We start from the raw sequence: 27,770 nt of genomic DNA on the forward strand, positions 1-27,770 counted from the left end.
GAGCGAATTAATTGACACTCGTTTGACTTTGCGAACCAAAATATTTAATGAATTGAATCAAATTTACAACTTTTTTTAGCAATGGTCTGCAAGAAGTTGGGAAACGCATCAGGATTTCCTAATTCATGACCGATTTTTCTGATATTTTCCTGGTGACAACTAATTTCCTACTATTTTCCGGAACTGCATGAAGTAGAAAGATGCTTGATACATCCAGAATTTCCCGATCCATGACAGATTTTTCCGATATTTTCCTGGTGACAACTAATATCCAACTATTTTCCGGAACTGCATGATGAATTGCATAAAGTTGGGAAATGCTTGACACTCAGAATTATCTTATTCTAAAAGATTCATAGAAGCTACATAATGGCGTCTCTGTAGATGCAAAATTGCTTAGCAAGTCTTAAGGCTGCAATTACAGGTGTTTTTCAGGGCAAAAAATTAAGTTTTACTGGGGCAAACACGTAGTCACGTAAAAATTTCAAATTTGGTCGAAAAAGCAGGCGGAAGCAATTATTTTTGGTTCGGTTGCCTTCCTAAGGATCTGTAGAAACGACTTAAAAGTGTCTCTGGAGGTGCCAAATGTCTCAGAATATTTTTCGAGGGGCTTTCCAGGGTTGTAATACAGTATTTTGAAGGAAACACGCAGGTACGAAAAAGATTCAAAATTCGTTCAAAAAGCAAGAAGAACCAACAATTTTTGGTTTAAAATCCTTCTTAAGGATTCATAGAGACTACTTAAGCACGATTTTGGAGTTGTCGCATGTCTCAAAAAAGTTTAAGACGACTGCAGATTGATCGATGGCTAAACTTGCATAAATACCGTTATTTTATCCACCGACTTAGAGACCTAATAAATTCGATTTCTCGAGAAAAAGCAAATCAAAGCACGAAATATTTCTACTGTAGCTTCCCAATGATGTGTAGAAGCTCCCTAAAGGTGTCTCATTAGGTGACCTTTGGTGACTTTTTTTTAAAATGAAAGTACGTGGGAAAAATCGGCATTTTTTCATGAAAAATAGGTACCCAACTTCTACCTTGTGTAGAATGTATCAGAATGCCTCGGAGAAAAATTATAATTAGTGCATTACAATCCTCTTAGAGTCCTCTACAAAATGGTATAAGCAAGAATTCTAAGAAACCATTTCATGATTCAGGAGAGGCTCCGAACGCTTTGTTAGAAATAGCCGCTTCACGGGTCAGAAAATACATATCCGACTATTCGCACAGTTTGTGACACTTTCAAAGTGACTAGAAATTTTTTTGAGGTATACTACGTGTAGTTTATGACCCGTAGATACTATATTTATCAATTTTGACTCGAAAAAAAAATGTCGTCTAATTTCATAAATATCGATTTTTGAGCGCTCCCGAGCGGATTGGGACCATAGTGCGTCGGTCGAGTCGCTGGCAGCTGGCAGGACAAAACCCGCGGCCGGTGAGTCGGTGACGAGGGAGCATCGGTCCCCCGGGCCGGATGATCCTGTCCTCATCAAGGAAGCCGGCCGGCCGACCGCGGCGCGAGAATGAGAATCCGTGCCGCTATTTAACAGGTTCTGGCCGAGACCGTGGTCCCGTCTCATCTCATCACTCGCGGATTCCGTTCGTTAGCGTCGTTTAGAGCGCATTATCATACTTAGCGGCCACCTCTGTCTTCGCGCTTCCTCCTGGACAGTAGATCGAATCTTACGGCCGCTCGAGTCTCCTCTGAGAATGAATGGAAATTAGGTTGCTCTCTGAACAGAGCACCTGTAACGTCCAGGCTTCTGCCATTTAATCGCCTGATTCTTCGAAATTTCCCGTTCCGTAGTTAAAATACTTTAGATCGCCGTTACTGATGATACGGATTCCGGTTTCGTTCTAAAAAACGTCTCCATGTGGCTCAATCACCTTTTTGCCTATTCTACCATGCAGAAGACTCGCAGGCTAATCAGGAAAGGCACAAGTTCTTTAAACTAGAAGGTATCGGATGATCATGATTAGAGAATCTACGAGGGGCGTTCAATATGTAAGTATCCCCCCTCTCTAAAATCAATAGGAATGGATCAATTTTCAAAAACTTGGGCTCAAAATCTTCCTTAGGATATGCTGAGTTCAACAAAACAAACCGCAACAAAATCGGACCATGTGCGACCGAACGCGAGCCGTTTGCACGCCGTCTGCGCGCCGAGGTGCACACCGCTCCCGCCAAATCCGCGGAAATTTGAAGTCCGCGACAAGAGAAGAGCTTCTCTGCCAACGCTTCAGTCGTTCATCACTGACAAAAAACCAAAGAAGTTTTTGTAGAATAAAGGGCTTACCTCACCTCTCCACATAACCAGCTCGATCCAAGCAGGTCTGATACTGATTGTGAGACTAAGAGAACAGCTTTTGGATACCACGCGTGTAGAGGTCTTTCAACTGGCTGGGGATGAAAGTGTTGACGGCTTGTTTGACCTCTTCCACTGATTTAAAATGAACTCCCCCAGTTCAGATTTCAGAAGGGGGAATAAATAGTGGTCTGTTTTGCCATTTATTACCGTATCTAAAATCTGAAGTCGAGGGAGTTCATTTTGAATCAGTGGAAGAGGTCAAACAAGCCGTCAACACTTTCATCCCCAGCCAGTTGAAAGACCTCTACACGCGTGGTATCCAAAAGCTGTTCTCTTAGTCTCACAATCAGTATCAGACCTGCTTGGATCGAGCTGGTTATGTGGAGAGGTGAGGTAAGCCCTTTATTCTACAAAAACTTCTTTGGTTTTTTGTCAGTGATGAACGACTGAAGCGTTGGCTGAGAAGCTCTTCTCTTGTCGCGGACTTCAAATTTCCGCGGATTTGGCGGGAGCGGTGTGCACCTCGGCGCGCAGACGGCGTGCAAACGGCTCGCGTTCGGCCGCACATGGTCCGATTTTGAGCCCAAGTTTTTGAAAATTGGTCCATTCCTATTTATTTTAGAGAGGGGGGATACTTACTTATTGAACGCCCCTCGTACTTAGGTAAAATACGGACGATTCGAAAAATTGAGCTTTCAGGGCCCAAACGGGCAGCCAGTCTTCTAACAAAAATAATGTCACTGCCAGTCTTCAGATTCCAATATCAAACCAAGATGGCAAAAAAAATGTTCATAAATGAGTGTTTTTCCGCAAAAATGAGTAAGTTTATGCAAAGAACCACGTCAAATACGTGCTTTACAAACGACGGGTCGTAACAATTGTAATGATAAATCACTCTGGGTACAAGCGGGAAAGTTCTAATACTGTCGTATTAGAAAAGCGCTCAGGTGTTAGTGAATGTATGGTGTTTAATGAAGAAAGGACGTATGAACTCCGTCGACTTGGCTGGGAAATGGAAATAAAACATCAGCTGATAGCAAACAAAGGCTACCAAGGAAACCGTAAACGTGTATTTTTGTTTCCCGAAAATGAGCTCACTGTTGAGCTCATCAGGCGCGTTTTTTTTAGGCTTCATTTGAGTTCAACGATCAATTTTGATAAGAATTACTCTACCGCTAAGAAATTTTCTTATAGACAAACGATCGAAACTACCTGCGCATTACGTTAAAAGCATAAAGTACAGTTTTCACAGCTTTATTTATTTTAAAAATGGACCCCCCCAAAAAGCCTTCACATCGATGAGCTGGTGCGCCATTTAAACGCGTTAGCACTAGTGTACTAGTACTCAGAGGCAAGTCGAAATCAAAAAGCGCTGCCTATCGGCTGAGCGCTTAATTCATGGTGAATGAATGAATGGAATTTCATGGATGAATTGGACTAAATTTTGCAATTTGAAACTATAAATTCTAGCCCGGTTTAAAAACAACGTATGTACCATTAGTTTCCCTATGCACATAAGTGTTTTTCCAGAAGAGCCAGAATTTATTGTTCCAAATTGCAAAATGTAGTCAAATTCATACATTGCTCTTTTGGGTCCTAAAAGCTCCATGGCCTAATTTCAAAATAACCTTGGTTCAAATAACCAAGTGTCCATGCTCTCCCTATATTAGTCCTCTACCTAGCCCTCTACCGACATCATGATTCAAACGATAATGTGGCAACGCCGGCGGAGAGCGTTCAACGAGCGTGCAAGACGCATAAGTTTGATCGCTTAAGTCAACTTAAGTTTTTGGGAGCAAGTAAAGTAAATTATTCTCCCGGATGATGTGATCCTTATTCACAGATCCGGTCACATTTTTCGACGTTGCGTTGGAACGTAGATATATTTTTTCAACTGTAAAACGACATCATGATGACATTCCTAAACTATTCCAAAATTTCCATTTTTCTATTTCTTGAAAACTCACGTAGATGAACGTATCTCGTTAAAACGCGTTTAATTATAAAAAAGTAAGACAACTTTGCCTGAGAGACGGTTTTACTCGCGCGAGGCGGGCGGCCAAAACGGGAGCAGAGGTGAGTCGGAGGCGCGCGACTCGACCGGTAGAATGACGTCGAGGACGGTTATTAAAAGATGTAGTCCATAAAACGGATAAACAAAGCGCCATAAACGTGTCATTACGCGTCGTACGCTGCCGCACAATATAAAAACACCGTATGAGCCTTCGGACGATGCCAAATCTCCTTCGATAAAAAATGAATTTCCTCGGAAACTAAACTTGTGCACTGAGAAACAAAGTTCGGTGATAAGAGTCGTAAGTACGGTGGTCAATGTGGTCCTCACTGAGCGATTCATGTAAGACCACGTGTCTCGATTCTGGTACAACCGTATCTTCGGTTCATACAACCGAGCTTTGTCTATTGTTCGGTTTGATTGGAACTCGACAGTACGGCCGATACTGAACACAGTATTCAAGCACTGGAAAAAGAAGTCATCAATTTTTTTTTTTTTTTTTTTTTTTTTTTTTTATTTTATTTTTTAAGATGACTTACTTGCATGTAAAATTAAAAAAGAAGTCACATGGATCCGGACTCTTGAAAAATTGACGTGAAAAAATACACTTGACCCATCGGATTTTTGCTTGAATTCAGAGCCAAGTCTCGCAATTTGAGCGGATTTCCTTTCGATTCAAACACAAATCCAATTAAATCAAGAGTATTTTTTCTTGTCAAATTTTTTTTAGAGTCTGGATTCTATAGATCCAATAGATTTTTGTTCCAGTGCGGTGCATATGACCGAGCTTTTTTTCTCAGATGGGATAATTTGGGTCGTATTCATTTGTTCGATTTTCGGAGAATTTCATTTGCAAATTGATCTGTAGTGCCTGAATTTCAAGGGGGAAAATGCGTGATATTTCTCGGGAATAAACATTTTAAAGGGGGGAATATGGCAACATTCGAAAGTTCAAACGGCGTTCTTCCTTAGCTTGGCAAAAGGGTGGGTCGTAGAAGTTACGAGTTGGCGCTCACCTGTATTTCGTGGAGAAGCTCTTGTTCGTCGAGGAGGACCACCTTGCAGTGGTGCGTCTGCGATTTCGTGCATAGGCACCTCATCTGCAACAAGCAAAGCAAAATAAAACACAATTAAAGAGGGAAAAATATGCACAAGTTATGAAAAAACGGCCACGAAAGGGTATATCGACGGTGCAAGTCGGCAATCACATAACTCGGTTTGCGACGTTGTAGACTTCCTGTCATACTTTATTTTTTAAACGGCAAAACTACTCAACAGCAATTCTTTAAAACTGTCACGATTTTTCTTCTCAATGCGAAGAAAATTCTGCAAAAACTTCAAGAAATAATGTCAATTTGTTCTCCTTTAAGAAAATGACGTAGAGGCGGAGATTTTCAGACACCGCAAACGAGTTATGTGATTGCCGACTTTCACCGTCGATAGATGGTAAAAAATATGGGTAAATTAGGCAAAACATTTAAAAAGCTTTAATAATGCAAGGCGTTTTGAGCCTTCATATTGTAGCTGAGGTGCGAAACTAAAATCTCCATTGCAATGTTTCAAAAAATGTTCTTTCCTATTTTATTTTTTCGCTCGAACACCAACTAACTTGAGCGATGTATTCAGCACGTGTTTTATCGAAGCAAACTTTTTGGAGGTAACTTATCAGAACCGAAATCTCTTCTCTGTTCAGATAAGAGTTCAACTCAAGACCCAGAGTTTGATACTCCTTCCCTTGTGATCACTTTTCACTTTAACGACTGTGAAAACAATTTATTAGGATTTGGATCGCGTTTAGCAGAAAGAAACCAAGCCACATCAACTATTGCCAAATTTAACCGGGCAATTCAATGTTTTACGAAAAAACGTTCGTGCGGATTCCTTTAAAAATTTTACGGAATTTGCTTCTTTCTAACTATGCAGAAAATCATTCAATACTCTACACAACTGTTTTCACGTAAAAAATTAAATTGTCTAATCAAATTTGACAGGAGCTGATGTGGCTTGGTTCTTTTCTGCCTGACGCAGTCCAACTTAGGTGGAAGCTTAATTTTGTATATTAGACCTGATATCTCCCCTCACTTTAATCTAATGGATTTGAGATCATAATTGGGATCAGGTCAGAATATGCGATGAAAAATTACTTTTAATTTTGGCGTCCGAAAGGAAATGCAGATTACGCTCCGAGGAAGAACATATAATTTGCGAAAATCACAACTATAATTATCCTTTTGTTTTTAGCCTAAAATGATCCCGCCGGTACCTGAATAATGGATCGTTCCTTAGCTCCTCGTCCGAAACCACACCTCAAGCAATTCAATTTGAATAAATCTCGACCGCCCAATGAATCGATGAAACACCTCGAGGAGAATTTTGAATAATGGTAGGCCTCTGTCAAGCGACCAATTGGGGTTGCCGTATCAAGGCGTATCTAGAGCAGTTTCCGATAACAATCCTACAGTGGTTAGAATACTAGAAATAGTCAATTTTCAGGGTTCATCTGGCAATTAAAATTCAGAAATAAGACTCATCGCTCGATTTTTGAGAAATGTCCTGAAATCATTCCCTGGCCGAGATTCCGGGGCCAAAATTATGGGGCGTTAGTCTGGGATTGAGAGACTATAATTTCCCTAATACGTCGGCTCCAATACCTCAACCGCTGTCAAATGTGCAGACCGAGAAATATGAGTCATTTTTTCTAGGGTATCGTAAGGTTTAACATTGTAAGCATCGACACAATCAGACAACCCTAGATACGATACACCTAGAGAGTTTGAAAGCCCGCTAAATCTAATTACACTGGTCATTCACACTACTGCCAGATCTATTAGATAATTTGAAGATTTAACCTGCGTCATTGGGAAACAGGTCTTCTTTGAGCTGTTCTGGTCCCAAATTTCATTCAACTAAGATCAATTTTTCCGGAGAAAAATGCTAGGAATTTATTCAGTAAATAAAAAAAGCAGTTAGATCAGGGAACTAGGTCCCATGGAGACCATTATGATAAAAATTTACGGTACCTATACTTCCTCTATCCGGAAGGGGAGTGAGAAAGTAAACATGTGGCAACTCTGGGCGGAAGAAGGTTCTCATTAACTTTGCCATACAATAAGTAAGAGCTGAGAAGATCCTTTTGCCGGTAATGTAAAGATATCAATTCAAAAATTGAATAAGTACGCCTAAGTGGGCAAGGGTGTAGAATGTTCATGAGCCATCATGGACCAATCGCTTGTTTGCGAACTGCGTAGGCAGTGCGGGTAAATAGTGTAGACTGCGACTTTGAATAATCTATTATATAAAATTTAAGACGTTTTGATCAAAAATTCGCTCTATCTTTACGTACTCCTTCCAATATAGTGTACACGCGCTGCCTTACACATTTCCAAATAGCGTACGCATCTCGGAACTTGGCGCGATTTGCAAGTTAAGAGCCGAGAGCGAGACAATAGTGAAGGTGGATTGAGCGAAATGCGTGATACAACTATTTCAACTTCCGAGTTGGTAAAATTGCATATCCACGCAATGAAGGAGAAAAAGAACTCTTTTCGACTGACTCAGAGACTTTAACGCAGTGTATGGAAAGTCAAATGGGGGCAAAACACGCGATCCAACTATTTCGACTTCCGAGAAGATAAAATTGCAAATCTGCGAAATGAAGGAGGGCGTGAACTCCTTTCGGCTGGCTCAGAGACCTTGACACTGAGTAGACAAGTCGCAAGTTTGCAATCCTGGCTAAACGCAAAACACGGATGAAACTAAGGTGGAAGAAACCATGGTGAGCACTACTGTATACAGTTCATGACGTAATACGCCGTGCATTTGATGAGCGATATCTCCGTAAATTGTGGACACAGAAATCCGGCATACGGACGGTTTTCTTTAATTTTTGCTAATATTTGAGCCAAAGTAATCAAAACCCGATTCTATGACTAGCGCAACTAACTCATTGCCGCAAATCTCCTCTCAACCCCCCCCCCCCCCTTCCCCCGCTCCTGAGTGTTACGTGGACGTATTTGTGCTAAAAGGAACTATGTTGCACGAAACCTCTCTACATAAAATTGATTCCTTTTAGCATAAAAACATTCACGTACTTTATAAACTGCGCATTCCTACAACCTATTTCTTTCTCGAGGAACATGTCGAACTCGAGGCGGCAACACGGCCAAGATCTCCGATTTGGGTGCCGGGCTCGGACCTTCCCCAAGGTCATCCCCGCCCCCCTCCCCCACGGAAAAGGGCCCCAGACACCGAATCGACCCACCGCCCCGGGCACACGACCCGCCTCCACCGGTCGCGGGTCGAAACCCCCCCCCCCCCCCCAACCGTAGGAGTAAATTAACAGAACCGAACGAGGTAGAAAAAACTCCGGGGCCTCGAGGTGCTTAGACGAGGGCGCGGGAGTAGGCCGATCGCACCGATAGATAGCGCTACTCGCGAGTGTAACCGAAGGCTCAAAATCAGTTAACGGCTGACGCCAACGCTCCCGCGGAATGGAAAAACGACGTACGAGCCAAATGATGATGCCAAATTCATTCGGGTAAAATGTTCATAATTAGAGGCGATATTATCATAGAGACAGGTTGTGATCTGATCATTGGTGGATCAGCCAAGGTGGCATATAGTCCACTGGAAAAAAAAAACACATTGGATCTTGAGTCCAGACTCTTGCAAACATTGACAAGAAGAAGGACTCTTGATTCAATCAGATTTAAGCTTAAATGAAAAGGAAATCCGCTCAAATTAAGAGGCTTGGTTCTTGATTTAAGCATAAATCTGATTGAATCAAGAGTATTTTTTCTTGTCGACGTTTTTAAGAGTCTGGACTCTAGATCCAATGTGTTTTTTTTTTCTAGAGTCTATAAACAGTTTAACTCCTAGGGGGTAAAATTACTCGAAATAATGCCGGAATCACACGCTGAATTTGGCAGCTGAATACGGAAATCAACAGTCATGGCTCAACAGCTGAAATTTATTCGCAAATTCGAGTTATTTGCATCCAGATGTGTATCAAATCTAATGGAATAATTCATACAAATCCGACATTGCCCGATCGTCCCTGAGAATCGTTGCTGAAAAATTCAGGCATCGGGCCGATGACTTCCACATTCAGCGTATGATTCCGGCATGAGTTTCTTCCCTCAATAGCGGGAGTCTCTGCTTGATGCAGATGCAGAGACATGACGTCACCTTGGCTGATCGATCTATAATCACAATCTGAGTCTGAAAGATCCGTTGTTTGGAAAATAAATTTTTTTACTCGAAATTAATACCTATGCATTTTGGACGGCTGAAGTCGAAAAATTCGTATCTCAATTATAGATGTATGTCTCGGCCTCGGCTGGTGTTTAGTTTTTCAATGAAAACCAAGCAACAGTTCAGATTGAAATTGAAGACCTTTCCGGGAGAAAGACCTTTACCTATCGAAAAATCGCATTAGGCAATAATGCATGTGATGGCAATGACGGTGATACACATCAAAAATTGAAGTCCAAGCTGAAGTTAAAGTCGCCGGCATCGTCAGTGGTTAGGATATAATTATTGAAACGTCACATACATTTTTCTCAAGCGCGATTTTTCGCTGTTTTTCCGGAAAGCTTCTCAACTTTTTCTGAACTTCCTTCACTCCCAAAAGAATCACACAAAATCCGAGGACATATTTAGATGACAGACCCAGATCCATTGAAAAAAATAGGACACGATCAGATATTTTCAAACGTTGCGCGGTACCCACCTCTTTGAGAAGGGCAAACCAAGCAGTTGGCCTGAACAATGATCGTGCAATCCGACTATTAGATCCCACACCTTACACGTCAGAGCCTCCATCCGAAAGACGCGAACGGCTCTTCATGCGAGCCAAAAAGGAGCGAAATCTCAAACCGAAAGTCGAAAATCAAGCTCACTTGAGTCGCCCTCTCAAAAGCCACCGATGATCAATCACCGAAACATACGGCCCAATTACCCGCGACTGACTCCAATAAACTCCGACAAATTCGTCGGCCTAAACGCCCGATCAATGGCGCGCTAATGGCCGTCACTTTTTTCGCCGCGGTGGCCGAAATGCATTTTTAACGAGGCCGAAACTACAGCAAAACCGCGCAACTCATATGAGACCCATACAGAGATACGCTGTTCTAGCTATAAGGACAGAAGAGAAGAGGCCCGTATCGGCCCACCCGACACGGCCAAAACGGGCGCTGGCCAGTGGCGTGGCGTACTTCGCGATATAATCGAGTTACCTCTCATTTAAACCTATGGAAAAATATCGATAAACAGGGTGTTCTCAGCGTACATCTGAATCATCGATATTTTACTATAGCTTCAAATGGAGGAATATCGATAATCGATCGATCACGCCTCGCAACTGGCGCTGGCCTGTTCCCGAATAGGACAGATGCGTGCTCTCAGCACAGACTTGGATTGATCTAGGAGATCGCTGCCGTGCTTAATGAGAAAACACGTAACTCCGTTGGGAATTCTGAGGGAGATATGAGTTTTTTACTTAGGTGGGTCGGACATGCGGAGCATGTGGTACACCGAGGGCATTCTTGATGAGGCGGGCTCGATGGATTGCGAAAAGACGATGGATTTACGGTCCTGGCCTGCTTTCAGGAGTGACACGGCGAGGGAGACAGTATCGCATGTGAACAACGCCTGAATTGAAGTAATTCTCTACGAGTTTATTTCTTCGAAATTCGGCTCATAAAACGATGCATGTAGGAAAGCGACGCGTTAATAATAACTCACTTCACCTCGCGTAGGAGAGGATCATTCATGAGTTACGTAACGAAGTGGACCACAAGACAAAAGTTAGACCTCGAGGAGACATTATTCTTCGTCGAAATTTCAAGCAAAACACGTTGAACTTATCGGAAACGTTAAAATTTACAGTATAAGGGAGTCATTGATGTAAGTGGTTGACATTTTAGATACCGACCTTCGACTTTCCGCTCGCGAAAAAAGCATGATGGCCATGATGCAAGCTTCAGTTGGAGCAAAAGGAAGAGTTATTTCGTATGGGAAATGGCTCAAAAATCACGATGGGTGCATTGGAAAAGTCTGACATACACTTCTAGGTCCACAATCAGCCTATAAAAAAAACGTTTTTATATTCTTCCCGCTTCAAAAACAATACTACGACACATGTGAACATTTCGTAAGCACCCTAGTGCGCAAGGGTTGGATGTAACGACTCGCATCCTCTTACGGAACGTTCACCTGTGCCGTATTGTTGATGAAGTGGGAAGATTAAAAAATGCACATTTCTTGGGCAGTGTGAAGTTAGGAGTGTATTTCAGCAGACTTTCTCGATGCGCTCATCGTGATTTAGGAGCCATTTTCTGCAAGAAGTATTTCCTTTTGCGCTAGCTAAAGTTTGCAACAGGCCCATTGTAATTTTACGTAAAATACTATTTAAGAAATAAGGCCTTGTCTCCACGGGCCTTTTCACGAGATTTGTCCCGGGGAAAAATCCCACTTACGAAGTTGGGAAAAATATTGAGTTAATCAATATTTTTCCCAGTACCAAGTATGGTCCTTTTACCCCTAGGACCCAGTGAGAGGGGAAGAAGAAGTGTAAACGAATTGTGCGATATTTTATTCATTACTCCATTGTTCATGTTTGTTTAGTTAAAATAATGTGTCTAATTGTCAATTGAGTGCAATTATTATTTTAATCCCGGTTAAATACTCGACTTTATCTAATTTATCTTCCCGCGCAAACTGGTCGCAGGACCGTATGAGCCCCGTTCCGTGGAGACGGTAACTGGGAAAAGTCCCAGAAGTTTCATTCCTGCGATTCGAACTTGGGACAAATCCCATGAAAACGTCCCGTGGAGACAAGGCCCAAGTATCAGAATGCTTAAATTCGTACCTTGTCAATTGCAGTGGCGAGGCGTGGATGGTCGTTCCTTGATACTTCCTCATTTGGAGCTATGGCAAAGAATCGAATATTAAGGTGCTCGTTGCGAGCACGCTGTTTATTGATCCTTTTCCATAGGTTTAAAAGGCAGATCAATCGATATATCGTCACCTTCCGGGCAAAGTATCACAAGCGCCATGCGACGTTTCAAAATTTCCGCCGCCATTTTATTTCTTTACAGAGAAATTGTTCAACGAAGCTGTCGAAAAATTTCACTGAATTTTTTTTGTGCTGCCAATAAAATTCAGTGAAATCCTCAAACAAATTCAACCAAAAATTTCTCTGTAAAAAAATAAAATGGGAGCGGAAATTTTGAAACGTCGCATGGCGCTTGTGATACTTGGCCCGGAAGGTGACGATATCACAAAGCACGCCACGCCACTGAGCCATTGGTCCATTCATATCTGGACTGCGTTAAGCGGAAAGGAACCAAGCCACATCAGCTATTGCCAATTTAATAGAGCAATTCAATTTTTTACGAAAGAACGTTTGGGCGGATTCCTTTGACATTTTTGAGGAATTTGCTTTGAACTACGCAGGGAATTCACTGAAATTTGCAGAAAAATCCGCAAAACCATTCTTAGATAAAAAATTAAATTGCCCAATTAAATTTGGCAATAGCTGATGTGGCTTGGTTCCTTTCTGTTAAACGCGGTTCATCTGATCCTAAAATTTGTCTCCTGTAACCGATCCAAGAGAGGCAATCTAAAGGCCCAGATACACCTGCGAGTCACAAGCGCTTGTTGAAAGTGAAACACCAATAGGCGAGGAGGATTCCGATAGCTCGACGTCGTGCGATCGAAATCCTGGTTTGCTATTGGTGTCTCACTTCAAGAAGCGCTCGTAACGTGCAAGTGTATCTGCCGCCTCAAAAACGGCCCCGACGTTCCGAAACCCGCTCAACCGAGTAGGAGTCGAACAACGAACACGCAAGTTCGGTCATCACGAGCGGAGCTTTTTAGTGTGGTTCGGGGCGTGCGCGTGGGTCGTCCACTCATGTTCACTCGCGCCGGCGAACAGCGATTAGCGCGCGCCGATAGAAGGGCGACGCGGGCGGCGGGACGCCTATATTTGAGCGCCGGCCAATTGCCGCTCGCCGCTTCGGCTGGGAAAATTCAACTCCGACGCCGGATTCGTTCCGAGCTCATAATCCGCGCTCCAGCGACTCAATTATGATTCATTACCGACTTCGCTGACGCTCTGTTTGCTTTGCGCCTGTCGATTTGTTCAGCGGAAGGATCCGCAGACCGGGTGTCTGCTAGAGTTTAGTTTTGGATTTTCCTGAAATTTTAGACGAGATTTCCTGATTTTTGGCAGGGAATAAATTAACACTTGTTTGATTTAAAATAACAAGGGCGAGGCAAGAATGATCGACTATCGATATTTCCGTACTTGAAGCGATGGTTAGGAATCGACTATTAAGGGGTTCGTTGTGAACACCCTGTTTATCGCTCCTTATCGATAGGTTCAAATGGCAGATCAATCGATGTATCGCAAAGCACGCCACGCCACTGAAATGAATGAATACATATGTAATGAATTGATAAATTTTTTGAAAATCACTTGAGGCGCTCAGAACTTCCTGATCAATGACAGATTTTCTTTCATTTTCCAGGTACCGCAATTCCTAATATTTTCCGATTTTTACTGAGGGGAGACACTAGCAGAATTGGCAGTTGAATAGGACCACATTTCGCAACTAGAAAATGCAAGTTCAGGCTCATCCATAAAACCACCTGCCTGCATAGGGAAACTAATGGCACATATGCTATTTCTAAATCGAGCCAGGAATAGTAGATCCTAATTGCAAAATTAAGCCCGATTCATCCCCATTTTCGGATTTTTGGTGATTGTGCTGGGCTTTACACACGGAGAAAAAACCTCGTGCGTGGGACCCGAAGTTTAGGTCATATGGATCCTGAAGTTTTCGGATTGAGCATCGACCTTACTGTCGGTCGGAAACATCATACCGAAAAATTCGATGTGAGAACCGAAGTTTTTCGGATGTGAAAACCGAAGTACTTCACATGTAAAAACTGAAGTTTCAGATGTGTGATCCAAACCTCAGCAGCTGGACCTATAAAGTGTTCAGATGCTCAATCCAAAAACTTCAGGGATCCATATGACTTAAACTTCGGGTCCCAAGCACGAAGTTTTTTTCTCCGTGCATGAGCGTACTAGGAATTTTTGGCGAGGAGACCGGCTGGACACCCCTCAAGGAGTATGAAGGATTTTTCCGAAACTGTTTTATTCCTTGATGAATCCTGGTAACTTCCAGGTCCAATCATCTTGAATCAGATTCAATCATTGAGTTAAATACGAAAGAAACGAAGCATCTGGCAAGAGCGCATCGGGAGGCTGGAGGAGCCGCCAGACCAATTTGTCAGCCGGGGAATTTCAAACACCCGCCGCTGGAGCCCCCTCGCCTCGTCGTCCCCCGCGATTATTCCCTCTTCTTTTGACTGCGCTTTGCACGGCCGCACAGACAGACAAACGGTCAAAATCCAGCCGCCGGAACGTCTGCCTCTCCGGCTCCGACTAGAGTCCCTTTATACTGAGAGTCAAGACAATTTGAATCCATTTCTGATTGTTCCGTATTTAGGCCTTCATAGTGTCACAAAAGGGAATAAAGATTACAGTTTCACCGATTGCAAAGATTATAATCTGGAATGACGGGAATTACGGGTTCGGCAAGGAACAAACGGAATGAGGAAGGAACGAAGAAAGGAATCGAGAATGGGCCGGATCAAAGATTACAAAAACGTTCGAATTCTGTAATCTTTATTCCCGTTTGTGACATCCATGAGCCGAATTGTCTTGACTCTCAGTATAAAGGGACTCTAGCTCCGACCGCGGCGGCGTAAATAGAAAAAAAAAGACGAAACCAAAACAAAAAAAAGAGGGAAATTGTCTTCGAGCAGGTCGTTGCTTTCGAATACGATTACGCCTGTACTGCAGTTAGCGTCAGGAAATGCGACGGAAAATGTTATCGCTTGGGCTGGATAATATTTAGAATAGAATTCTAGTGATAAGCAGCGTATCCGATTTTCTCTCGCGAGGAGAAAATTACTCGAATTTATGAATCTTAAAATTTGATGATTTTTAACGTTTACCAAGATAAGGCCTGGGCAAAACGCTCCTTCACCCATTTTGAACTAAAAAAAGGAGACAAAATCAGAAAAAAAAGAGATTAGAATGGAGGGTTGCTACTTGGGGTTGCCTCTTTGCCTCCATGGGTCTCTTAACCCAAGTAGCGTTTTTTATGGGAAAATGGCGATATTTGCAAATTAAGTTGCAAGTTTTTTAAAATTTTTTGGCGATGAAATCGCTAGGAGCATCAAGATTGGAGCGATAACCTATCCTCGATCTAGTCGCAATTCTATCTCTATAAAATTTCGTTCGATAAAATCGAAATTCTATCTCAATTCATCACGATTTTTTTTTCGATAAAATTACGATATCTTCGTAGTCGATATAATCGCGATATGATTGCAAATGCATGCGATGAAATCGCAATTTACCGCAATTTTTTGTCCGATAATATCAAAATAAATCAAAGTCGATAAAATCGCGATACATTCTTCGATCAAAATTCAACTCAGAGTGATCACTGCTACTTGGGAACGAGGTAATTGTATGAACTGAGAATTTGAACCCAAAAATTGTATTGCTCCATCTGAGAGTGCTTAATGAGCTGAGTTCCTATGTATAATTTTCAAGATTTTCTCTCAAATGGGAAATCGGAGAAAAATAGATTTAAAAGTGAGAAAATGTGCCGCCTCCTGTAACGTCATTTCCCATTTCAACGCATGCACTTTGGCAGAGCACAACAGAAGAGCCATTCGCACGCGACAACCCTGGCTTCGAGACGTGGGTGGGTTGAAGATGGGGGAGGGGGCGGGGGGATGAACCGCAATTTATCGGTTGGTCAATCGGAACGATCCCTGCATATTTCAACCGCCGACAAATCGGAGAGAGCAAATAAAAAAAACAGAGCTGCTACGGACTAAGACAAAAAAAAAAATGCCAATAAAGAAATAGCGAAGTGTCCTCCAACACGCGGCTCAACGTCACTCAACGATTTCAATCCGAGTCGGAGGTGATTTAGGACCCAAATCCTCGTGCGAATGTCAATAAAAAACGCTTCTACAAACCGCTCCCACCCCCTTCCTCCTAACGAGCGGTGTGAATCTCGATGAGAGGAGAAACTGCACAAGATGTTAAACGGGTCAGATTTTTAACTTCCTTCCCTGTCTTTTCCGCATTGGCCATCTACTGATCGTCGCTTCTATGAGTAAAGGCGTATCTCAATTTCCACGTCTGAGGCTTTAGGTCCAGACAACTTGATGCTTTTCGTCCACAAAATGCTGACGACTGCGGCAAATTTTATTTTCAACTATGTAAAAAGAGTCTTCCTCATTTTCATGTTAGGCAAGACAGCGTAAGTGCTATTTTCTTTCGACGATCATGTTTTGGGCACACACAAAAATACATTTTAAGGTTAGTAATTGGCAGAAAAGTGCGCTTTTTGCGCAAAAGTACTACTTTTGGTGGATTCCTGGCCGAAGAATGTTCCACGCGGCTGTTTTGTCGGAGACAACTTCAATGTTTACGCACTTACGGTTTTCTTATACGTCCCGTGTCTTAATGCATACTAGAGAAAAAGTCTTCGGATACTGAATCCAAACTATTAAAAATTTTACATGAAAAAATACTCTTGATGCAATCAAATTTGGCTCGAATCGAGAGCCAAGCCTCTTTTTTCAAGAGAATTTCCATTCGACTCAAGTAAAACTCCGATTGAATGAAGAGTACTTTTTCCCGTCAATTTTCAGAGTCTTGACTCTGTATCCAAGAGACTTTTTATTTCAGGGCAAAGAAGACGAGTTATGCAATTTTAGCAGCATCTGTGGTTTCATCTAAATTAGATTGGACGAATTTGGGAGGTAACTCGATTTCGAAAATTTGAGAGTTACGGCTCTCTTCGCTATGACGGCAGAAATGAAGCTCTCATCTTGGTAGCAAGTTAGTGCCAGCATTCAACCCCTCCTTCTGGAATAAAATTCACTTAAAACTGAGTCCAGCCCACGTCTGATGCACTGGAAAAAAAAACACGTTGGATCTGGAGTCCAGACTTAAGAACATGGACAAGAAAAAATACTCTTGATTCAATCGGATTTTTGCTTCAATCAAGAACCAAGCCTCTTAATTTAAGCGGATTTCATTTTGATTCAAGCAAAAATCCAATTGAATCAAGAGTATTTTTTCTTGTAAATGTTTTCAAGAGTCTGGACTCTGGATCCAATGTGTTTTTTTTCCAGTGTAAACTCTGGAGCCAAGAGACTTTTTCTTTCGGGGCAAAGAAGACGACTTATGCAATTTTAGCAGCATCAGATAGGACGAGTTTGGAAGAAGACTCGATTTCGAAAATTTGAGAGTTAAGGCTCTCCTCGCTATCACGGCAGAAATGAAGCTCTCGTCTTGGTAGCAAGTTAGTTCCAGCATTCAACCCCTCACTGGAAAAAAAACACATTGGATCTAGAGTCCAGACTCTTAAAAACATCGACACGAAAAAATACTCTTGATTCAGTCAGATTTAAGCTTAAATCAAGAACCAAGCCTCTTAATTTTAGCGGATTTCCTCTTGATTTAAGCTTAAATCTGATTGAATCAAGAGTCCTTTTTCTTGCCAATGCTTTTAAGAGTCTGGACTCAAGATCCAATGTGTTTTTTTTTTCCAGTGTGGAATAAAATTCACTGAAAACTGAGTCCAGCCCACGTCTGATGATTCGGCATCCTCGCAGTTCTCAGGTATCAGTCGCGCCACGGATGCAATTAAAGGTGCACCGAAAAGCGAGAGGCTCTTGCATCCTCCGGGCGGCTCCGCAAAAAGTGCTATGACGCTTTAATCGTCCTGACAGCGTCGGGCGGCCGTAGTGTCATCTTGATATTGCGGCGGAAACCTCGTTTTATGGTCTCAGCTTTCGAATTAAGCCTTTATCTGCAACGTCTTCCACAGGTCTAGACGACAATTGCACGGTCTCAACGGTAGACTCAGTCTGCCGTCCTGAGGAAAAACATCGTATAAACATTTGGATGCTGTCAAATTTCATCTTATAAAATATTTACTTACGAGGAAATTATGCATATTTTCCCTTTGAATTTCATATATATTTCATATTGAATTGCGAACAAAATTATCTGAAAATTTTGAAGAAAAATATTCACTTCTTTCCTTGAGAATTGATTTATTATCAGAGGAGATTTGGCAACGTCTAGAGGCTCATAGGACATTTTTCCTTAACCCGCAGCAGACAAGCTCGTATTCCGTATTGCGAGAGTAAATTAAACCGCGATGACCCTTTTTTTCTACTTTAAGAACGCAGACGTAGTATTCTTAACATTCTTGCTGCGAAGCATGTAGTCAGTGGCATTTTCTGCAAATACGCTAGGGAAGCACTTGCCTCTGAAAAGGATAGTCAACGTGAATGGACCCCTGGATAGTTGCAAATCTAGGCATTATAATGCGTGTTTCCTCGCCAAATTCATGTAGAACACGATTTCTACGAAGAAAATTACTGAGGGTAACTCTGAACGAAGGTATTACATTTTAGGTGCATCGATTCAAAATTCCCGCTCATGATAAAAACCATAATCTTCATAGGTTAAATCGGACATCAAACGTTGCCGTGACAGTATTTGAATCAATTGATGCTAGACGGACGTAACTCCAAAAGCTCATGAGCTAGGAGATGCTGAAGAATTACCATGATTTGCCAATAAAACAACCACAAAATACAGGGAGAAAAACCTATAATTTTGAAATACTTAAAGGTAGGTGCGAACCTTGAATGCCTGAGCCTGCCACAGGAACTTTAAGTAGGTGCCTTAAAATTAAGAAAAAAAAAAGACTCGCAGTGTAATTTCTTCCATATTTTGAATTTTTTGAAGTGTATTATCATTCTAATCCCTTTCAAAAATCAATTTTCTAAGTTATACTGCTGAATTTTAGTTGAAGTTAGCAAAGATCGTATTTTTTATGTCATTTTAAGAACTCCCTTAAACCTCCCTTGATCACAAAGAAAACCAGATCCAGCCTCCCTAAAGAAACGATATGTTTAAGGAGCGACTATAAATTAATGCTACCATGCTAAGGAAGAGCACCGTATAGGAAATTTCAGACTTGCGAAATTTCCCTGATATAAAATGTGTTTTGGAATGAGGTTGTGCATATTTTTTTTTTTTTTTTTTTTTTTTTTTTTGATATTTTAGATTGAATTGGGTTCAAAATTGTCTGAGAGATTTGGAGAGAAATATTCACCATTCTCTCGATACGGCACTCGATGGGCCTCTCAAGTAGCGCTACGGGAAAAAAGTGAATTTTTGGAAGTATCTGTAATGTTTTTAACTCAGCGACCCTCAAGAATATCTAAAAATGTATTTTGCACGGTTTGGACATGAAATCTGAATTACCATCCCGATCATTCTGATTCATCTACACCCTGATTCATCCGATTCATTAACACCCAATTACGGCTTCGGAACCTTATTTTGGCGCGCGAATATTGGTCGGCGCGCGTTGTTTGTTTTCTTTTAATGGAAACAATTAGCAACGCCTGATGGCTCATACGACGTTTTTCCTTAGCACGGTAGAGTACGACCATTGCAGTTTGCACGAGCTGGCAACCACGCTTTCTGGCGTGACCGGGTGGAGATTGCAGGTAAGAATACAATGATTCAGACACCACTCCGCTTCGTCCACAGCAGGGCGAACGGTGAATGGTAAATGTTAATGCAGATCCGGACTGGATCTTAATCCGACACTTGTTTATCATCTTATTACTTACTCCCACACACAACACTTGAACACTTGCTCCGCACGCCAACTCATACTGCCGCGCTGAGGAAAAACGCCGTATCAACATTCGACAGTTGCCAAATTTCCCCGTATTATTTTTTTCCTTTGACAGAGGTTATTTATATTTGGACCGCGTTAAACAGAAAGGAACCAAGCCACATCAGCTATTGCCAAATTTAATTGAGCAATTTAATTTTTTACATGAAAGCGGCTGTGCGGATTTCTGTGCAAATTTTAGTGAAAGTTCTCCATAGTTTGAGCTAATTCCATAAAAATTTTAAAGGAATCCGCACTTATATTCTCTCGTAGAAAATTTAATTGCCCAGTTAAATTTGGCAATAGCTGATGTGGCTTGGTTCTTTTCTGTTAAACTCGGTCCATTTTTCCTTAATTTTTCAGATATATTAGATCAAATTGTGAAAAAATTGACGGAAATTTCGGAACAAAATATTCAACATTATACTAAAGAATTCGTCTTTTATTGAAGGGAATCTCCGGCAACGCCCGAAGGCTCACACGGCGTTGCCAAATTTTCCTCTGATGAATTACGGTTTTATTGGGGAAATTGTGAATGTTTTTCTTCTGTTTTTTCAGATTATTTTGTTCGCAATTTAATCTAAAATATCTGAAAATGTTGAGGAAAATATACATAAATTTCTTCAAAAATACATGTTTTATCCGAGGAAATTTGGCAACCTCTCGAATGTTCATACGGCGTTCTTCCATAGCACGGCAGCATAGGTCGAAGCTCTCGGGCCAAGCTCAATTCCTGCCGACCAATGAGCCATTAGGCGGTGTAAGGTTTAGGTAGCACATGATATACTTAGTAATTAAACTTTCATGCAGAGAACGTCAAAAATATCGCAATGGGTCAGTGGTGCTAATTTTCTTCGATTCAATTTCGGAAAGCACTAAACGAGCTGAGCTTCTGGGATTTGCTCAAGATTTTATTGGCCCTAAATGTCAAAAAACCTTTTGAACGTGCAAAACATGGAACCCAATGCCTTAGTGCTGATTCAACACTGCGAAATTATCGCCCGTAAATTGTATTTGTACAAAACTATCGAGCATCAGGCATTAAAAATTTCAGATTAATCATTGGATTACTTGCAAAGATTAGGGGAATTTGGACAAGAATAGCAAGGCTAAGTTGTGGAAAATAACGAATAGTTCTGCCCGTAAATTGTATTTGTACTAAGAACTTATCGAGCATCAGGCATTAAAAATTTCAGATTAATCATTGGATTACTTGCAAAGATTAGGGGAATTTGGACAAGAATAGCAAGGCTAAAGTTGTGGAAAATAACGAATAGTTCTGAGTCAATTTTGCAACCTGGGAATGGCGTTGCATTTCTTCGTCTGAGATCAGGCAATTAGATTACACTTCGCAATTAAAAACTATAATTTCTGGCTCAGTTTGGAAACAGCGTACGTACAATTATTTTCCCTTTGCACATAAGTGCTTTTACGGAGTCAGAAATTGTAGTTCCTCATTGCAAAATGTAGTCTGATCAGATTTTAACCCTGCGAAGATGGGACTGAGACCCGCAATTACTTCGCCCGCTAACATGCCCTCTCTCTTCCGAAGTTGCCTATTTTTCTGCAAAATTTTGTGCCAGGTGGTAAAAAAACATAATTAAAAATAGTTTTAAGGCAAAATTTATTTTTCGAAACGTCAAAACCCATTTTAGAGAGAAAATAAAGGTGACTTAACAAGTTTCCCCTGAAATTTATGTCATTTTTTTATCATTTCCGAGTTTCCCCTGACTTTTTAAAATTCCCTGACTGTGGAAATGAAAACCTTGTTCCTTGTCTCAGAACTGGACCACGTTAACAAGAAAGGAACCAAGGAACATCAGCTATTGCCAAATTTAATCGGGAAATTTCATTTTTCACATGAAAACGGTTGTGCAGATTATTATGCGAATTCCAGTGAATTTTCTGCATAGCACAAGGCGAATTCCTCAAAATTTTCAAAAAAAAAATCCACACAAATTTTCTCTTGTAAAACATTGAATTGTCAAGTTAAATTTGGCAATAGCTGATGTGGCTTGGTTCCTTTCTGCTAAACGCGGCCTATCTAAAAACTTGATGAATGGTTTGTTCTGATGCCGCAATCACACGCTGAATTTAGCAGCTGAATGTAGTCAACTGTCATCGCCCAACGGCTGAAATTTCGCAAATTCGAGTTATTTTCATCCAGATGTGTATCAAATCTACTCGAATAGTTCAGACAAATCCAACATTAGTCCGATGGTTGCTGAGAATCGTTCCTGAATTTTGCGCGTCACGCGCAAAATTCAGGCATCGGGCCGATGACTTCCACATTCAGCGTGTGATTGCAGCATTAGAGAAAAATCAGACGCAAAGAATCATCGTTAGTGAAAAATTTCAGATCTGTCTGAAGGTGTCTTGGATTCTGACAAAATATGCCTGGTAATGGAAATGTTCCGACACGTTTCTGCCCTATCAACTCCCACACTGACCGCTGGGCGGCGCGGGTGCGTGGGCAGGGCAGACCAACAGAAGTCCACTGCCGCCGGTGGGAGCCGCGCGCCGCGTGCCTCGATCAACAATAGTTATGACTCGAAATTACAAACCCGCCGACGGCCATAAATCCGTGCTTAAAAGTCAAAACTCCCCGTCATAAGCCGCCAGTGGAACTGATACTGCCAACGCTGAGGGAAAACGTGGTATGGACATTAGAATGTTGCCAAATCTCCGGAGGCAATGTATTTTAGAGGCCCCACGCTAACTGTACACGGAGAAAAAACCTCGTGCGTGGGACCCGAAGTTTAGGTCGTATGGATCTCTGAAGTTTTCGGATTCAGCATCTGAACACTTTAGGTCTAGCTGTCGAGGTTCGGATCACACATCTGAAACTTCAGTTTTTACATCTGAACACTTCGGTTTTCACATCCGAAATACTTCGGTTCTCACATCTGAAGTACTTCAGATGTAAGAACTGAAGTACTTCAGATGCAAGAACTGAAGTACTTCAGATGCAAGAACTGAAGTTTCAGATGTCAGACCTGAACTTCAGCAGCTAGATCTCAAATGTTCAGATGCTCAATCCGAAAACTTCAGTGGTCCATATGACCTAAACTTCGGGTCCCACGCACGAAGTTTTTTTCTTCGTATAAGTAATAACATGATCGAGTGAGAAAATGTTAGTTTGGAGACGGACATTTCTTAGCCTTCCCTTTTCTGTGATTTAATTTCTCCCAAATTTGAATTTTTGCTACGATAAGGAATTTACAGGTGTCTGAAATCCGATGAAATCTTAAGTGGAAACTACAGAGTGAACTGAGGACGAGGATACCCTTGCTTCATAAATTGAACAATTATTGGTAGAGATTTGTCAAAATGCTCAAATCTGCAGAAAAATATATGTGTTTATATCGGAAATGCCGCCAGGTGACGTCTCTGGGCGGTGCATTTTCTCACGTTTGAAGCTATTTTTGCAAAATTCCCGATACCAGAAATAAATTGCAAAGAATACTGCGAAATCAGCTCATCCATAAAGTATGTGTAACAATTACACAGAAAAAGAAATAAAGTTGATTTAACATTCTGGGTGAAAAAAAAGTGTGCGAGAACTTAAAAAATGCCGAATTACCCGATACAGCAGTTACTTTATAGCAATGCCAAGGTGTGAATCTAACTGATGTGGCGGATAAGTTCGGCATTTTTAAGGTTCTTGCACAATTTTTTTACATCTAGGTTGTAAAATGAACTTCACTTTTTTTCCGGTGAAGCTTACTGGAGAAAAAAAAACACGTTGGATCTAGAGTCAAGACTCTTAAAAACATCGACAAGAAAAAAGACTCCTGATTCAATCAGATTTGAGCTTAAATCAAAAGGAAATCCGCTCAAACTAGGAGGCTGGGTTCTTGATTTGAGCTTAAATCTGATTGAATCAAGAGTCCTTTTTCTTGTCAATGTTTTCAAGGGTCTGGACTCTAGATCCAATGTGTTTATTTTTCCAGTGAGTAAAATTGTCTTTTTTCAGATACATCGTAGAAAACATACGAAACTTAAGGAGACGAGTCCCAAAATGAAGGATCCGGCAGCCTTCCTAATTTTTACAATCTTCTCAATTTCTCTCACTTCCTATTGCTAAAAAAAATTGGCAACGTCCAAGTCTTCATACGAGGTTTCCGCCTAGCGCGGCGGAGTAAAGTTGACGCGGAAAGAACAGCGCGCGGCAGGGTCAACTCTTCAAACGGTCGTAACTCCATATCCACGTGAGCTCTCAAAGGCACGGTGTTATAGGGAAGAGAGGGCTCATCTTAAAACGTGGTTCCGTCATTTTGTCCACAGTTACAGGCTCGCGGGCGTCGGAAGTAATAATGTCACACTCGGCGAGGAGTGTGACTGTGGGTAGGTGGGTATTTTTGAAGTGAAAGGGCAAAGGGAAAATTAACGATATGTGAATAAAACGGGCTGGGCGACAAGGCCTAAATTAAGGCACGGCATTAAACGTTCCTTCAAACCAGTGGCGAGGCTTTGCGATTCATCGATTTGATCTGCCACTTAAACCAAAGGAAAAGGATCGGCGAACAGGAAGTGCGCAGTGGGCACCTCAGTGATCGATTCTTTACCGTACACTGGAAAAAAAAAAAAACACATTGAATCTAGAGTCCAGACTCTTAAAAACATCGACCAAAAAAATTCTCTTGATTCAATTAGATTTAAGCTTAAATCAAGAACCAAGCCTCTTAATTTGGGCGGATTTCCCGTTGATTTAAGCTTAAATCTGATCGAATCAAGAGTCCTTTTTCTTGTCAATGTTTTCAAGAATCTGGACTCTAGATCCAATGTGTTTTTTTTCCCAGTGCACTCACACCTTGTTTAGGGGTTGATTTTCTAAAATTTCTCGTTGTGTGACACATTTGTTCCCCCAACATTTTGAAGAGATAATATGTTGCGCAATGTTTTATTCATAACTTGTCTAGTGGCTTATTCTTCCGCGGGTCCCTGCCCTCCTTTTCGGCCGTTCAAGTCGTCCGCAAAACATTAAAATACTTCGATAGCTCAGGGTGTCTAGTTCTTTTCCATTTTGGGGAAAACCAGATTTTTCCTAATTTTCGACTGCTAAATCCTGATTTCATAATTTTCCCAAATCTTGATTTTTTGCGGAGAAAAATTAAAATTTCTGCATAGCGTATGCCGACTTTTCTCGAATCCTGATTTCACGACCGATTTTTCCTCAAAACCTGATAAAATTGGGATTAAATCCTGATAGAATCGGGAAAATCCTGATGCAGAGACTCCGTTACTGAAAATTGTTTTTTGGAAAACTGTAAGCTTTAAAATAGCCCGCATCATAACGCCGTACTGGTACATTTTCTGGCGTTCTTTTTTTTTTTGTGTGTGTCGGAAAGTCTCAGGCAACACTGGAAAAAAAACACTTTGGATCTAGATTTCAGACTCTTAAAAACATCGACAAGTTAAAAACTCTTGATTCGATCGGATTTTTGCTTAAATACAAAACCAAGCCTCTAATTTGAGCGGATTTCCTTTTGATTCAAGCAAAAATCTGATTGAATCAAGAGATACCTTTTCTGTCAATGTGTTTCAAGAGTCTGGACTCTGATACCAATGTGTTTTTTTTTTTTCCAGTGAAGCCCCCCGAGTTTGAGTTCCCCGCTAATTGCAGTGGCGTGGCGTGAATTGCGATATATCGATTGTTATGCCATTTCAACCTATGGAAAAGGATCGATAAACAGAGTGTTCGCAGCGAACACCTTAATAATCGATTCTTTACCATCGTTTAAATGGCATAACAATCGATACATCGCAATGGGCCTGTTGCATGCAAGAGATACAGCCGTGCGAATAGACTTTTTAGAGGTTAAATGACACGAAAATTACGATGGTCACACTAAAAAAGTCTGAAATACACTCCTTACTGCGCAATTTGCGTTGTTAGGAACGCGCTTTTTCAAATTTCCCGCGTCTGGGGCAGTTTCTCTAACGCAACTCGCGGCTATTTCCGGTCAACTAAAACTGACAACATAACCTAAAAAGGAGCTCTGATATCGTGAAATGAAATGCAGAAGGATGCTTGGATATTTAAAAGTTGATCGTTTCGTTACCACATAAAGCGTACATGGACCACTAATTTGATATCAACGTTGGGTTTGTAAACAAACTAGAAGGAAAAAAATAACAACAACAAACAACGACCTCGGCAATCTTCCGGAAATCACCGAGCCGCCGTTTGCTCGTTTCCGGTGATTAGAAAACTGCCCCCAGACGCGGGAAATTTTGAAAAAGCGCGTTTCCTAACACCAAAATTGCGCAGTAAGGAGTGTATTTCAGACTTTTCAATGAGACCATCGTAATTTTCGTGTCATTTAACCTCTAAAAAGTCTATTCGCGCGCTTATCTCTTGCATGCAACAGGCCCATTCACGCCACGCCACTGGCTAATTGGCAGCAGTTTCTTTGCTGGACACTCGGCAACCCTGGTCAAGTTCCTCCTCTGCTCCGTTGGGGCTGCGCTGAGAACCGGAAACGGAAATGCGTAATTGTTCCGATCCAGAACAAAGGCGGGAAAACGTGATTAGCGGCCGCGTTGAGTTTTTTACCGAGGCGCTCGTCCAAGTCAAGGCCGCTCAGGGCGTTCCACTCTCCGTTGTTAAGAAAAAACGCCGCATGAGCCTTCAGACACTACGAAATTTCCGTTGACCAATCGAGAATTTCCCCGAAAATTTGTGAATATTTTCCCCCGATTTTTCAGGGAATTAACTTCGTAATTTGATCTTAATGTCTGCAAATTTCAGGTAAAATATTCATAAACTTTCTTCAAAAATTAATATTTTCTAAGAGGGAATCTGGCAACATTCTAATTTTCATATGTCATTCTTCCTTAGCGCGATAGCACTGCCCTGCGCCCCCGCGCACGAAATTAAAAATCAGGAGCTTCTTCATTTTTGTCTATGAATAGATCATACCAAATCAAGATTACACATGATGACTTCTACTAGTTCTGGGAAAATTACTAGGTATTCCGAAAGAGGGATTTCTATACGTTAATTTAATTTTTTCCCCGTTATAGGAAATTGACATGGTTCCAGGGTAGAATCAATACTATTTGTGGATTGTGCTGGGGGCAATCCACTTTTCGATCTCAAGTGGAAGTCTTATTCATTTACTTTCCAGTTCAAAACTTGCAAACAATAATTATCTTACCGAAGCAGGAGACTTAAACGCACAGTTGTGAAAGTAGGAGAGATCACTTATGTGATACTAACCTGCAACAGAAAAAAACAAACAAATGATGGATTAAAATTTAGTCTGGATTGCGAACATTAGCTTCGTACAAATATCAATTCGTTCCTTCCAAAAATCCCTTTCTGCTAGGTCATTGGTTTTCACAAGGGAACTATATCGTGGAAATCAGGACACATCAGGGAATGAAAAAGCGAGACATTTTATAGAGGATGTGGGTAAAATGCATTCTGGATTGGACTCCGATATCTAAACAATGCGACTCTCTGCCATCCTAAGGAAGAACGCCGTATGAGCCTTCAGACTTCGCCATATTTCCTTCAATAAAAACCTAATTTACTGGGGAATTGGGAATACTTTTCTTCAATTTTTTCAGAAAATTTATTTCAGACGGTTTATTTCGCATATTAATCTGAAATATCTGAAA

At 41.3% G+C, this 27,770-nt stretch overlaps 1 protein-coding gene across 4 annotated transcripts in view; it reads right to left on the minus strand.

Moving 5' to 3' along the window:
• Positions 1-27,770, minus strand: part of LOC109038050 (uncharacterized) — a 434,551-nt gene that overhangs the window by 359,530 nt on the left and 47,251 nt on the right. For all 4 annotated transcript variants that reach the window (XM_072305518.1, XM_072305517.1, XM_072305516.1 and 1 more), the window contains one exon: positions 5,346-5,429. In XM_072305518.1, the coding sequence (XP_072161619.1) occupies positions 5,346-5,429 (84 nt within the window). The remainder of the gene's footprint in view (positions 1-5,345; positions 5,430-27,770) is intronic.

Source organism: Bemisia tabaci, chromosome 10 (assembly GCF_918797505.1).
Source record: "Bemisia tabaci chromosome 10, PGI_BMITA_v3".
Taxonomy (NCBI): domain Eukaryota; kingdom Metazoa; phylum Arthropoda; class Insecta; order Hemiptera; family Aleyrodidae; genus Bemisia; species Bemisia tabaci.